Raw genomic sequence first — 12,784 nt, 5'->3', positions numbered from 1 at the left:
AAATAAAGATGCATAGGTTTCTAGGCTCATTAGTTCACTCAATATTCCTAGACTTACAGTGTAGGTGTGTACATAAGTGTGTGTCTATATATGTATATATGATGACTGGAATATAATTTTATTATTGCTTGACACAGAATTTGTTTGTCTTTATTTCAGACTTGGATCATGCAGTTTCAGAAGAAGTGGCTGGTAATTTCTGTCTCTTGCAGCGCTTCTGTATCTCTTCTAGGATAGCCCAGTCAGGAGTTGAACTTCAGTGATCCTTGTGGGTCCCTTCCAAGTCATGATATTCTGTGATTCTAATATCAGAATGTGGAACTTTAGTTTATTTTTCTGACTCTTCAGATACTTTACAGTTTTACTTACCAGCAGGTCCTGACACAGTCAATCAAACCATGCCATAACATTGAATAATTTTTTTTTTAAATGATGGCATTTGGCCCTTTGAAAGTAGTAAGTTGATAGTGCTCTGATCCCTCTGAATATGATTAAATGTTAAAATAGTTAGAAGTTAGTTCTGTTGTGTATTTGTAAACTGTTCTTTGCTGAGACTGGGATTTTCTTGTATTTAATTATTCATTCAAATGGCCTCGAAAAGAAAGTATTAAGTAGTGGTAGTTACCAGTTTCCAGTACATGAGGACTCTGTGTTCATGAGCATTTTTCTTGACCAGATGGGCTGTGAAGCTGTCCTAGTTCCACAATCTATTTAGCAAATAAAGTATATTAATTATGCATATTAAATTAGTGCTTGTTGTTTTAATTGCACTCTAAAACATTATAGAGTGATAGGTAGAAGTATATTTAATTTGATATTCTAATTCAGTGGATTAACTACATATGTCTTGAGAAATTTCTTCTAAATTCTTCTAAAATTTTGTTGAAACCAAGGAATGATTTTTTTTTTTTTTTTTTACGAAGTGTAACTAAAAGTAACAATGTGAAACCTTTTCTCTTCTAGTAAATATTGCTGAAAAAATAGGAAAAGTAGAAATTATCTTAAAGAAAAAAGATAACATTCATTGGAAAATGCTGGGACAGCCCTGGGGGTGTCATAATACATTTATCAAACGCACAGACAGAGGTAAGCAATTTCATGGCCAAGTTACCAGTTGTTTTCTGACTTCTTGGAGCTTGTTAGTCATTTGGTTTCTTTCAGGATTTTCTATTGCTGTCGTTGTACCTTCAGTTCATTCATGATTGGTGTCTAATCTTGTTGAAAGCTACTCGGGAGTTCTCCTTGAAAGGATTCAACTTAGAGGTGGTTTTTTACCTTGCTTTAGTTTGGTGGTTTGTTTTGTCCCACATAGGAGTTGAAGGTCTTTCAGGCTTGTGGAAAGACTGGAAGAACCTAATAATGTAAGGTGAAGACTGCTTGAGTGTTGTCCAACTCATGGCTACCTGTGTGCTTAATGTCCTTTCTGTCCGTGTGAAAAGACCCTGAGGGACAGTGCATAGATTTGTGTATAGTAACATCTTTCAACGTAATGTTGTTCCATCACACTACATCTTTGTAAGTTGATCTATTGCCTTCAAGCCACGTGTAGGTATTAAAGCCAGCTCTGAATAAGCTGATGTGTCTGCAAGAAGCAGTAGATGTTATATTTGAGTTTAGTTTGTGGTAACAGAATAGTATGAACTTGACGCAGCATCAAAATATATTACAATGATCAGTGTGGTTTTGGTTCTTTTCACCTAAATTAAAAATTCCTGCACAATTACATTGTGTAGTATAAGCATGCTCCTGATATTATTGCAAATTGCCCAGCTTCTCAAAAGCCTTCTTGGCCCTCTGTTTAATAATGCTCAGAAATGGACTGTTTGATATTAGTCTGCCTGATTATGTGTGAAAGCAAAGCTGTACCTTTTTAAAAGCTAATTACATGTTGATCACCATGTTGTACACCTCCTACTGCCTCTCAGTTATGCTACGTAGGCCTTCAAAGTCAAGAGATTACTGTGTTACAAAAAGGAAGACTGCATAAAAGCACATCTCTGTAGCAACCCTTAGCTTATATAGAATATAATTTTCCTTATGAGAGTTTCAGAAACTGTTAAGTCATCCCCTTTAGTATTAGATTTTTCAATATAATCCTCTATATTTAAGGGCTTACAGACTGATCTAATATATTGTCCACTGTCCATTGCTCATTTTCTCCTGCCTTATCGCTTTTCGAAAAAAAAAAAGAGAAAATAATCTGAAAGAACAAGAGCCATAGAATAGGGTGGCTTTGCAAATGAGGAAGGTGTGGATGATTGGATGGAATTGACAAAAGTGCATATTGAGCATTTATAACCAATGCTTTCTAGATTATTTATTGTGCATTTTTTTCCTAAGAAGTCAGTCTCCAACATAGTATTTGTCCTGTAATGCAGAGGACTGTTGTAAGGTATAAGATACAGTTATAAGGTATAAGATTTTTTATATAATTTATAATATACTTTATTATGTATCAGTGACTGAGTTCACATCGGCTTAAACTGAATCTTCAGAAAACTTAAGTTAAAGGGCTTGCTGAGCCTAGGTTTCTTCAGTTCCCTGATAAAAAAGGTGATGAATCTGCCAAATAAAGTGATATCTGTGGCTTTTTAATACCTACTCCAGAAACTTTTATTCTGCAATTTTTAATTTTAAAACCTCCAAATTTAAAATTGAGCATGCCAGAAGGTGTATAGATGAAGAATGTTCCGGCCTACATGTCTTTCCTTCATTCCAATCCTGTGCTTTCAGCTCAGCCATAAATCTACATGTTGTAGCTTCTATTTATTCAGTTTAGTGTTAAGTAGACAGTTTCCTTTTCTGCTTAGAATTGTGCTCCCTTACACTAAATTGCAGAATTTTCATATTTGCTTCTGGTTCTGTGGAAGCAAAATAATGTTATGACTGAAGAAACTCATACCTTGTTCAGTGTGAGCACAGAATAAGTAATTAATAGCTAAAAAAAATAATTTTACAAAAAACTTTTTATCTGGTATTTCTATATGGCACTATATATAGGGTACCACAGGTGTGTTGCCTTAAATACTCAGATTCTTTTTCACTTGGATTTATGTATCTTCCTCTGCTCATTCTCAGCATTACCTTTTAGTTTTGATGGATGTGGGTCTTGTTTGAAGGCAGTGTAACTGATAACTTCCACTTCTGAAAATCTGGGAATAGAATTGAAAGTGGTTATATTGTCTCGTTATACATGTTTTTTTGTTTATTTTATTCGAGTTTTGTGTATTTGTAGGTTTTTTGATAGCTTGCACTTTCTAAGAAAAGTAATCATTTTACCTGCAATGTTTGCACACTTCCAGTTTGGTGGTAAGGTTGTTCTGAGTCTGTGAATAGTAAGTGCTTATGGGAGCACTGATATTTAATTCCTCAGGGTTTTCTTGTCTTTGAGTTTTTCTCTAGTATTTCCATTGTATTGACCATTTCAAACATTTCCTTTGTATTCAAAGCACAGGAAGAAGGGCTGAAAAACAGGATTAACACTTGAAAACTTTCCTTGATTTTATGTTGTTATAACTTGTTCACATGACAGCATTCATGAATGAGTTTGTAAAGGAGGGGTGGGTGACCTCCGTGCATAAGCCCCTACACTTCAAAATTATTTAATCTTTATTTTTGAAACAGTTAAGTCTAAATTCTACAAAAAAGCAATGAAGCTTTTCTTTAGGGACAACGACATAATGCAGAGATGGTACTGGAAACTTATGATAACTTTATGTTATGAAGAAACAATTAGCATAAACCTCTCCTTTTTCCCCTTAAGCTGGGAAAGTCCTACTCTCAGGTAAATTGCCTATGTAGTCTCAAATTTCCACTGAGTTTATACTAACATTTTGGCCAGTGTGTCTTAGTTAATTGGAAGGAAAGAACAAAATTGTTGAATTTCCTCAAAGGTGAGAGGAATTTTTTAAGAAAAATTAATGCAGTTTCAGTGAACTACACTGTATCTTAGGATGTATCAGGAGATTCAGAAAAATATTCAATACTGCTTCTACTCCTTAAGAAGGAAGTGCTTGCTTTTCTGGAGGAATAATTATTTATACCCCCACAGTATTGCATAGAAAACACAATTCAATATAATTAGCTTGTCAGTGTAGGATAGTTGGTGTCATTACTCTTTGCTAGCTATCATGAAACCGGTCATTAAAAGCATAAACGAAAACTAGTGGTTACCATGCTGGCATCCTGTGACATTTAAAAGCAATATTTAAAAAAGTAAGATAAGACTTTCTCATTTAAAAACCAAACAAACAGAAAAAATAAAATCAAAAAGAACAACCAAGAAACAAAACCCCAAACCAAACCACAAAAGACCAAATTAGCACACAGCACAGTAATAGAGTCTTTAGGTTTTCTCATAGGTATTGACATGATTTTCTTTTAGGTGCCTTTTCACAGAAATAAGATATGAAGCCAACTCATGAGGGGGCATGCATACAAAAGCAGTAGCCATATGAAAGTGAAAAATGATGTTAGTACAGGTGACTTTGGATGTGTGTGTGGGGGGGGGGTTTCCTCATGGAGAATAAACTATACTAGTTCTCTCTGAAAATGGTTCTGAACTTTTAATCAAATCCTTGTTTTGGAACATAACTAACTTCTGCTTTCTTAAAGAGGGTGCAACTATTGGCAGATACATAGGGTGTTCAGTAAAGAAACAAGGTGCTGTTACCTCTGAGGGCTGAAATAGGATGTAATTTCTTTGTTTCATGGAGTGGTTTTAGTCCACATTAAGTGAAAGATCATAAACCTTTTTTTGTTGGAAGTACCAGAAGGAAACAGAATGCTGATGCAGCACTTAAAATATATCAGCAAGACTCGTGTTGTGACAGGGTGCTATTTTCTGCATAATTAGGGAAGGTTTAGCAAATGTTGATTCAGTGGAAACCTTATTTTGGGAGGGGAGAGAGACCATCTGGGAAGAGAATGGCTGGCCTTTTTGGATAATAGGAACTAGCTTGTGAAATCTAGTAATTAACTGAAGCGTTTGAGAATACTGACAAATTGATGGTTAGCAGTAAGGGTTCATTGTTGTCTTAACTCCAAGACTAGGCTGCTACCAGGAATGGTGGGCAGCCACCTTCCTTCAGCTGTGTGATCTAATCTCCATTGTGTTGACACTAATAGTACTTGAGGCCCTGTAATGAAATAACCTGAACAAAGTAAGGATTAACGTTCAGCTGGCTGATGGACACTGTTGAGTGATACATGCTTGCTGGGAGTGAGGTGGAAATCCTCTACTTGAGAGGGAGGGGCAGCAGAGGGATTTGGCTTTTATACTTTGAAACTCTCCATTCCAAGCGAACAGGCTAATATTGCTGCTTTAGCATTCCTAGCATTATGACTAACAAGTAAGAAATAAGAATTGTCTTTGAAGTTTTATCATTGAAGAAAAGCAAAAAACATAATTCAAGGAGAAATGCTTAAATTAAACTCCCTTTCATGACAAGGAAGAACACAGTAGGCAAAAGGCTAATACTCTCCAAAAGGTATCATTATCTGTGCAGCAGTTTTGTTAGTAAAATTAAATTTGTATACCTGTGAATCAATGTGCTGCATTTCTTGATTCCAGCAGAGGAAGAAGTTCAGTTTGAAGGGTGATGTCTCTGCCCTGTGATAATATTGGGTTTTGTGGCAAAGCTTTGCTAGCAGGGAGCTGCGGGAGTGCTTCTCTGAGATCAGGTGCTGTGATGCTGGCACTTAATGTCTGCAGAAAGCTTGATCAAAGCTAACCTCGTCAGTAGTTACTTTCTCCACTTTGAAAATTATGATTTGGTCCTGGACGCTTCATTGTGCTCCAAAATTGAGAGAAGAATACCTTTTGTTTATGTATTGTAGCAAATCATGTGTCTTTGGCATCTGGCAGTTAACTTGGCTTTGTGGGCTGATGAAAGCAAGTGTTCAGCTTCATCTTGCTACTAGGGGTTGGTATTCTCTTGTTGAAAGGCTTTTCTACATTGCCACTTGTTTTTGCTTGTGGCTTCAGATTTTATTGAAACCACTGTGTTCTAGTTTTGGCAGGGATAGAGTTAGGGTTAAACCACAACACACTGATAATGAACTAATTTTAGTTAATACAGCAGAGACTACAAATTGAACTAGAAGTTTACTTAGACCTAGGCAGGTCTATGTTTTTAAAGGTGAGATTGAGTGAATCAGGACAAAAGTTCTGTATGGCAAAATAGAAAGAAAAACAGGGAGGTAAAGGTTATTTATATGGAAAAGGCTGGAATTAGTCAGGTTGTAAAGGTCAAAAAATTTTCAGGAAACAGTTGATGAATCATTTTTTTAGCTTCTCTCTCTCCACTCCCAAATATCTGTAAGAGTATTAGCTGATCAGTATTATGGGCTATTGTAGTGGGTTTCTGTGGCTGAGTTTTGGTAGCAGGGGGGCTACAGGGGTGCCTTCTGTTAGAAGGTGCTGGAAGCTTCCCCTGGTTGATGGAGCCAATGCTAGCCAGCTCCAGGATGGGCTTCCTGCCGCTGCCCAAGGTCGAGCCAATCAAGAGTGATAGTAACGCCTCTGTGATAACATATTTAAGAACAGAAGGTATTGTGCAGAAAGAATTCCAGCCAGGCAAGAGCAGAGTGAGAACACGTGAACAACAAGGTAGACACCAAGGTCAGTGCAGAAGGAGGGGGAGGAGGTGCTCCAGGTGCTGGAGATGAGGCCCCTGTAGCCCATGGTGCAGACCATGGTGGAGCAGCTGTGCCCCTGCAGCCCATGGAGGACCATTGGGGTGCAGAGACCCACCTGCAGCCCATGGAGAAGCCCTTGCTGGAGCAAGTGGATGCATGAAGGAGGCTGTGACCCTGTGGGAGGCCCAAGATGGATCAGGGTCCTGCCAGAGACCTGCAACCCGTGGAGAAAGGAGCCCACGCTAGCACGAGTTTTTCCCAGGTAGGACTTGTGGCCCCTGTGGGAGACCCACGCTGGTACAGCTCATTCGTGAAGGACTGCACCCCATGGAGGAGTGACCCACAGGACAGCAGTTTGGGAAGAACTGCAGCCCGAGGGATGGACTCATGCTGGAGAGGTCCATCAAGGACTGACTCCCATGGGAGGGACCCCACAGGGGCAGGGGAAGGACTCCTCTCCCTGGGCAGCGGTAGAAACAACAACTGACTGGAACCCCCATTCCCCGTCCCCCTGCACTGCTGGGGGGGAGGAGGGAGAATATGGAAGGAAGGAGAGGTGGGGGGAAGGTGTTTTTAAGATTATTTTACTTCTCACTCTTTTGCTCTTATCCTGTGTAGTAATAAATTTAATTAGTATCCCAGCTTTGAGTCTGTTATGCCCATGATGGTGATCAGTAACTGACCTTTCCCAGCTCTTATCTCAACTCATGAATCCTTGGCTGGTTTTTTTTCTCTCCTCTGTCCAGTTGCAGAGGGGAGTGAGAGAGCGGCTTTAGTGGGTACCTGGTGTCCAGACAGGGTCAACCCACTACAGCTATATTACCAACTTCACACATTCTTTTAAGCAATTCTTAAGTCTGCAGAACTGACAACAATCTTATTTGTGTACTGTACTTTGCAGTCTTACTGTGTATTATTTTTCTAATTTCAAAAAACCTTTAAATAACATTTATATAGCTGGAGAGATGCTTTACTTCAAGATTGATATGAAATGGAATTATTGACTTCAATTTTTTCAGGGCTTTAGGCATTCTTTTGATTCATCTGAAATGTTTGCTCGTTCAAAATAAGGAATTTGTAGGATGTTAAATGAAAGGTGTGAGAAAATCTTAATTAAGAAGATTTATTCCATATCAGAGGCTTTACATTGTGTCTGCAGGCATTTTTAGTGGATAAACTCAATAGTAGATATTTGAATAATTTAAGAAAACAAGCATATGCATAAAAATGCCATGGTCATCCACTGTGGCAATACTGGTACGTAAGGAATTTGCTGCTAATTTAGTCCATGCACAAAGTGCATGTGCAGCTGAGATTTAGTAATCTGAGTGTATATTTCAGGCATAACTGCATGTATTTAGATGCTTGACTGTTCTAGCAGAGTTTATTTATACCCTTGGAAATAAAGTCACTTAGAAAGAAGCATGGCTGAGCTTAGAACATACTGTTTAAATCCTGAACTTTTAAACAATTGGTGGATAACTGTTGTTGGTTTGAAAGCTGTCCTCTGTTTAAAATTATTTAGTTTCTGTTGTGGTTGAATTGACAAGCTGTGATCCTGAACTTATTGAAGAAGGGAATGTTGATAGTGATAGCTGTTCCTTCAGGCAGCAATTGACTGCACTGTCACAGAGCACTCTGTAACTAGTCTCCAGCAAACTCTTTAGCTGTGTTTTTAATCCAGAATATCTGGAAAGAGCAAAATGTTTGGGGTAATAATCCTGGACTAAGGAAACTGCAGTACAGATAAATTACTTGGAAAATGATAATTCATTACATGAAATTACTGAAGTACTCCAAGTGGTCCTTAAATGACTCTTGGGGAACACTGGGGAAGGAGAATGGACAGGCTAGCTTACTGCGAACCCCTCTAACCTTTTTTGGTTGATGGTTGGTTTTGGTGTTGTTTTTTTTAAGTCCAGTGATCAGTGTCTGTTTGTGAATTGTAGCCCTAGTTAAGCATAAAGATCAGCCAGGCTTACTGACTTGGGCTTCTCTCTGGTGCTCTTGGAAGTAAGAGCAAGGAAGCAATGGTAGTGGTTGCTGGAGCTGCAGCAATGCCTAGAATTTCCTTTACATTTTGTCTTGTATTTAAGGGAGACTTCACTGGAAAATTGCATAAGCCTTCTGTCAGGCAAGACTGACTTAAGAAGAGTCATTGTGTTGACTCAAGAAAGAATTTTGAAGGACATCAGGATTTAGGCCATGTACATAAAATAAAATGAACATCTGTGCCTGTAGTGAAGCCATGTTTACTGTAACAAGTTACCTCCTTATTTTCCATGCATAACTTCCAGGAGTATCTGCTCTGTGATGTTGTCAGACACAGTGGTTATGCTTCGCATTTTCCAGTCAGTGGGAACTTTACCAGAGTGCCACATGGATGGGCAGTGGCTGGCCACTTCCTCTGCGAGTTCCCTCGGAATCCACAGATGCATCTCGTCAGGTTCCATGGACTTGTGCACCTTCAGGTTTCTTAGATGGCCTTGAACCTGACCTCCTATAGTAGCTGGTACTTTCTACTCTTGCCTCTGCCTTCCTAATATCTAACCTAAGTTTCCCCTCCTTTAGTTTGCATCCATTATTCCTTGTCCTATCGTTTCATCGGTTCCTGACAAAGAATCCCTCTCCGGCTTCCCTGTAGGCCTCCTCTATATTATAGTTGAGAGTTGAGAAATACTTTCCTCTAGCATTTTTTGTGCAATTAACCTTTGTAAGCATTTTTTATTTCCAGAAGGGAAGCATCCATGCCCTTTGTTCTTTGAAGTACTTCTTCCTCGCTGCTTCATCCCAGCTTAATGTTCTGCAGTCTCTGGCTGTAATCAACAGGACATAGCCCTCTACTTTGTTGTGCTTTCAAATCCTCCCTTAGACCCTGAAGTGCTGTAATGATGCAGATTACAGAGCTCAGGATGGCTGCTTAGTTAAAATGGGTGCAGGGCTGGCCAGCCTTACACTGAGTGCTTTGCCACAGAGGTTGTTTCCAGCATAAATGATGGGTTATTACCCCTGTTGTAAGAGAGGCAGTCTGAAATGCAAACCTTACATAGTACTTTTATTTATTTATTTTAAATGCTTTCTTTTTTCAGTTACCTTTTGCCAGACATTTAGTTGATGCACAGGTTGAAAAGTCTGTATTTGAAACCAATGTCCTCGCCCCCAAAACAGCTGTGTTAACAAAAATTTATGCTGTACATAAGAGCTTGTAGTTGATTTAAGTGAGCATGTGAACATATAACTGGAGTTCATAATTCCTAGATAGCCAAAAGGCACCAATTCATGTCTAAAATATTTACTGATAATGCTGAAGTGTTTCTTGCCTATGTAGGCACAGATGTTCATTTCATTTTATTTCATGTATAAGCGTTTAAGCATTGGAATTGTGTACCTGAAAAGTTGTGCAAAGCTGTATCAGAAATTCTTCTTGTGCTAGTAACAGCCAAAGTGCAACAGTATGGGGTGGTCAGGCCAATAAATATCTGAGATGCTGGGTGGGTTTGGACAGTCTGTTGCTAAGGACTGTGGTGCTCTGCTGGCTTATATTTCATTTGTGTTACACCAGCTGGTTTTGGTCTGCATACATGTACTCGTGCTGTAGTTACATGGTGAATTCAGTGCAGGTACAGTGTAGTACAAGGGGTTCTGTTTTCTGCTAGTTTCTGATGCTTTTCTACTTCTTCCCAGTCATTGCTGATAACTCAGAGGCCCAAAGTAAGGCTATAAATGAGTCCTTAGTCCAAAACTGTAAAAATAATTTTAAGTAATTATACAAGAAGCATCTATAGTGTTTTTATAATTGTATATACTGAAATACATATATTTCTCTATCTCTTACTAAAAGATATATAAGAAAAAAAAGACAACCTGAGACTTAACTAACAAGTAAAATCATGTTTATAGAACTGTTCTACAGAAAATGCAAGTTGGTTTCTAAGACAGAAGTTACCCATGACACCAAGCTCTTCTGCTTTATGTTGCCAAAGGGCACACATCTCCGTATTCCCACTGGACAACATGTTTACCTCAAACAAATTATTACAGGTAAGAAAAATTGAGAATGTAGTAATGGATTCCTTTTCATAGTCTTGAGAGAATGCCAAGTCCACGGCCACTAATTCCCTTGTTGTAGTTAGAAAGTCTCTGCTTCCAGAATCACAATCAGTGCTTAATAATGAACTGACCGGATTAATATTGATGGAAAGCTAACTATTGAGGTGGCTGGCATTTACTGTTGACCTTATTGTCTCTACTTTCAACTCTCTCTTTAGAACATTCTCTCTACTGAAGTAGTGCTGTTCATCTTTGAAGGGGGAAAACTTATCGTATATGTTATGTATCATTAATCAGTTCCTTTTAATTTTTTTAAATGAGGAGGGTATTGTTGCAATTTTTCCTTTTTTTCCCCTTCTTCTGAGGGATTTATAGTAATCATGGTAGCGCTACTTTATACTCCAGTTGCACAATATTAATGATAACACAAGGCTGTGAGACGAATGTATCTTGAAAAGCATGTTTATGTGCTATTCTTCAAAATTTTGTAAAAGGTAGACTTAAGGAAATGGAAGGCCAAAGAAATATCTGGTTTATTCTTTTAAAAGTACTTTTTAAAATATGTATATTAATGGTTATACTAGTCACTATACTTGGATTGCAATATGCACGGTAGAGAGATTTCTCAGAAGAATTTTTAAATATCCATTAATCAAGAACTGTTTTGTCCTCCTCCTCCTCCCTACCTAATGCTTTGCTGGTGTCCAGCTCTTGTGATCTTTCTTTCTATCATTATACAATGGATTTTTGAAATTATACTGCAAGAAAATATAATTGTGCAGTACTAAAACTCTGATATTTAAATTTAGAAAAAATCAAGTTCTTGAAATAAATGAAAATAAAGAAATTGTTTAGATTTTCAGTTTCTTCGGGGATGACTGAAGATCTTTTAATCCGGTGTTCTGAATTGCTAGATAGCACAGAAATAACATGTTGTGCAGTGACCTGAAATTTTTAATTTTCCAATTCTGGTGCAGTGGAAAGTAATATACTTGCATAAAAGCATGAGATGGTGTTATTTTTATGGGATATACAGATTATTTATTTACTCATTTTTATATTGGTATTTGTTTGTACTAGCTGGATGTAGAGTGCTTTTCATATTATTTCAGCTATCTTTTGGTCTACTCTCTAGGGACAGAGGCAGTAAAACCATACACACCTGTATTGCCTTTTTTGCCATTGGATTTCCAAGAAACATCTCACCATGATGGTGTGCATATATATTTAATGATTAAAATTTATTCCTGTGGGCTGTTCACACAGGCACTTGACCATCTACAAATTGGTAAGTATATGGTGGGGTTTTTTGTGTTTGCCTTATCTTTAAAGATTCACTGTCTGAGTATTTTGATGTTCTTATCATTTACCTACTTATATATTGGGACATACTTACTTTTTTTAAACCTTGTTTTCCAGTCCCTAAATGTACAGGCTTCCTCACTGTAACTAGGAGTTGCCCATGACATAAAGCTCTCCTGACTGATCTGTGTGAACTATCACACATTAGAGTTGATCACTTTGATGTCTGATGCTCTGAGAACAAGTTTTTGTGCTTTCACATAAAGAAAGCTAGGTCTGTTTTATGGGACTTAAGATGCACTTCCGTTTTCATTTCAGATATAGAGGCAGATTTTTAATACTGACTTCGGAAATGTTTGTGTACTCATATCTTGTAAAATCCATCAAGACAAAACTTTTTAATTGTATATCTCTTCTTTTAACAAGAGTGATTCTTATGTGAAGTGTATAGTACCTTTCTGAAATGAACCTTACTACTACAAAGATGAAGGCAATATGAAATAGCCTTAAAAAAATCAGAATACTGATTAGCTTGTTTTCATCTAATTAATGTTTATCTTTTTCTTTTTTTCATTTTTTTTTTTGAATAAAGGAGACTATGTTTCTGTCAGCAATCCTGAAGGCAACTTCAAGAAGTCACAAGTTCAAGCTTCAGAAGATCTCATTTTATTGGCGGGAGGCACAGGCTTCACACCAATGGTTAAACTGCTGAATTTTGCTCTGACTGAAGTTAGTTGTCTCAGGTATGTACGATTCTTGTGATTTAACCCAAGATAGAAGGAAGAAGCATAAT

General features: G+C 37.7%; 1 protein-coding gene across 5 annotated transcripts in view; it reads left to right on the top strand.

Moving 5' to 3' along the window:
- The window catches only part of LOC116784713 (cytochrome b5 reductase 4), a 35,218-nt gene that overhangs the window by 14,903 nt on the left and 7,531 nt on the right, over window positions 1-12,784 (top strand). For all 5 annotated transcript variants that reach the window (XM_032683576.1, XM_032683574.1, XM_032683578.1 and 2 more), the window contains 5 exons: window positions 160-192; window positions 964-1,086; window positions 10,540-10,680; window positions 11,825-11,977; window positions 12,584-12,734. In XM_032683576.1, the coding sequence (XP_032539467.1) occupies window positions 160-192; window positions 964-1,086; window positions 10,540-10,680; window positions 11,825-11,977; window positions 12,584-12,734 (601 nt within the window). The remainder of the gene's footprint in view (window positions 1-159; window positions 193-963; window positions 1,087-10,539; window positions 10,681-11,824; window positions 11,978-12,583; window positions 12,735-12,784) is intronic.

This window comes from Chiroxiphia lanceolata, chromosome 3 (genome assembly GCF_009829145.1).
Source record: "Chiroxiphia lanceolata isolate bChiLan1 chromosome 3, bChiLan1.pri, whole genome shotgun sequence".
NCBI lineage: Eukaryota > Metazoa > Chordata > Aves > Passeriformes > Pipridae > Chiroxiphia > Chiroxiphia lanceolata.
Note: the sequence above shows the minus strand (reverse complement) of the source record. Positions and strands in the feature narration are given on the sequence as shown.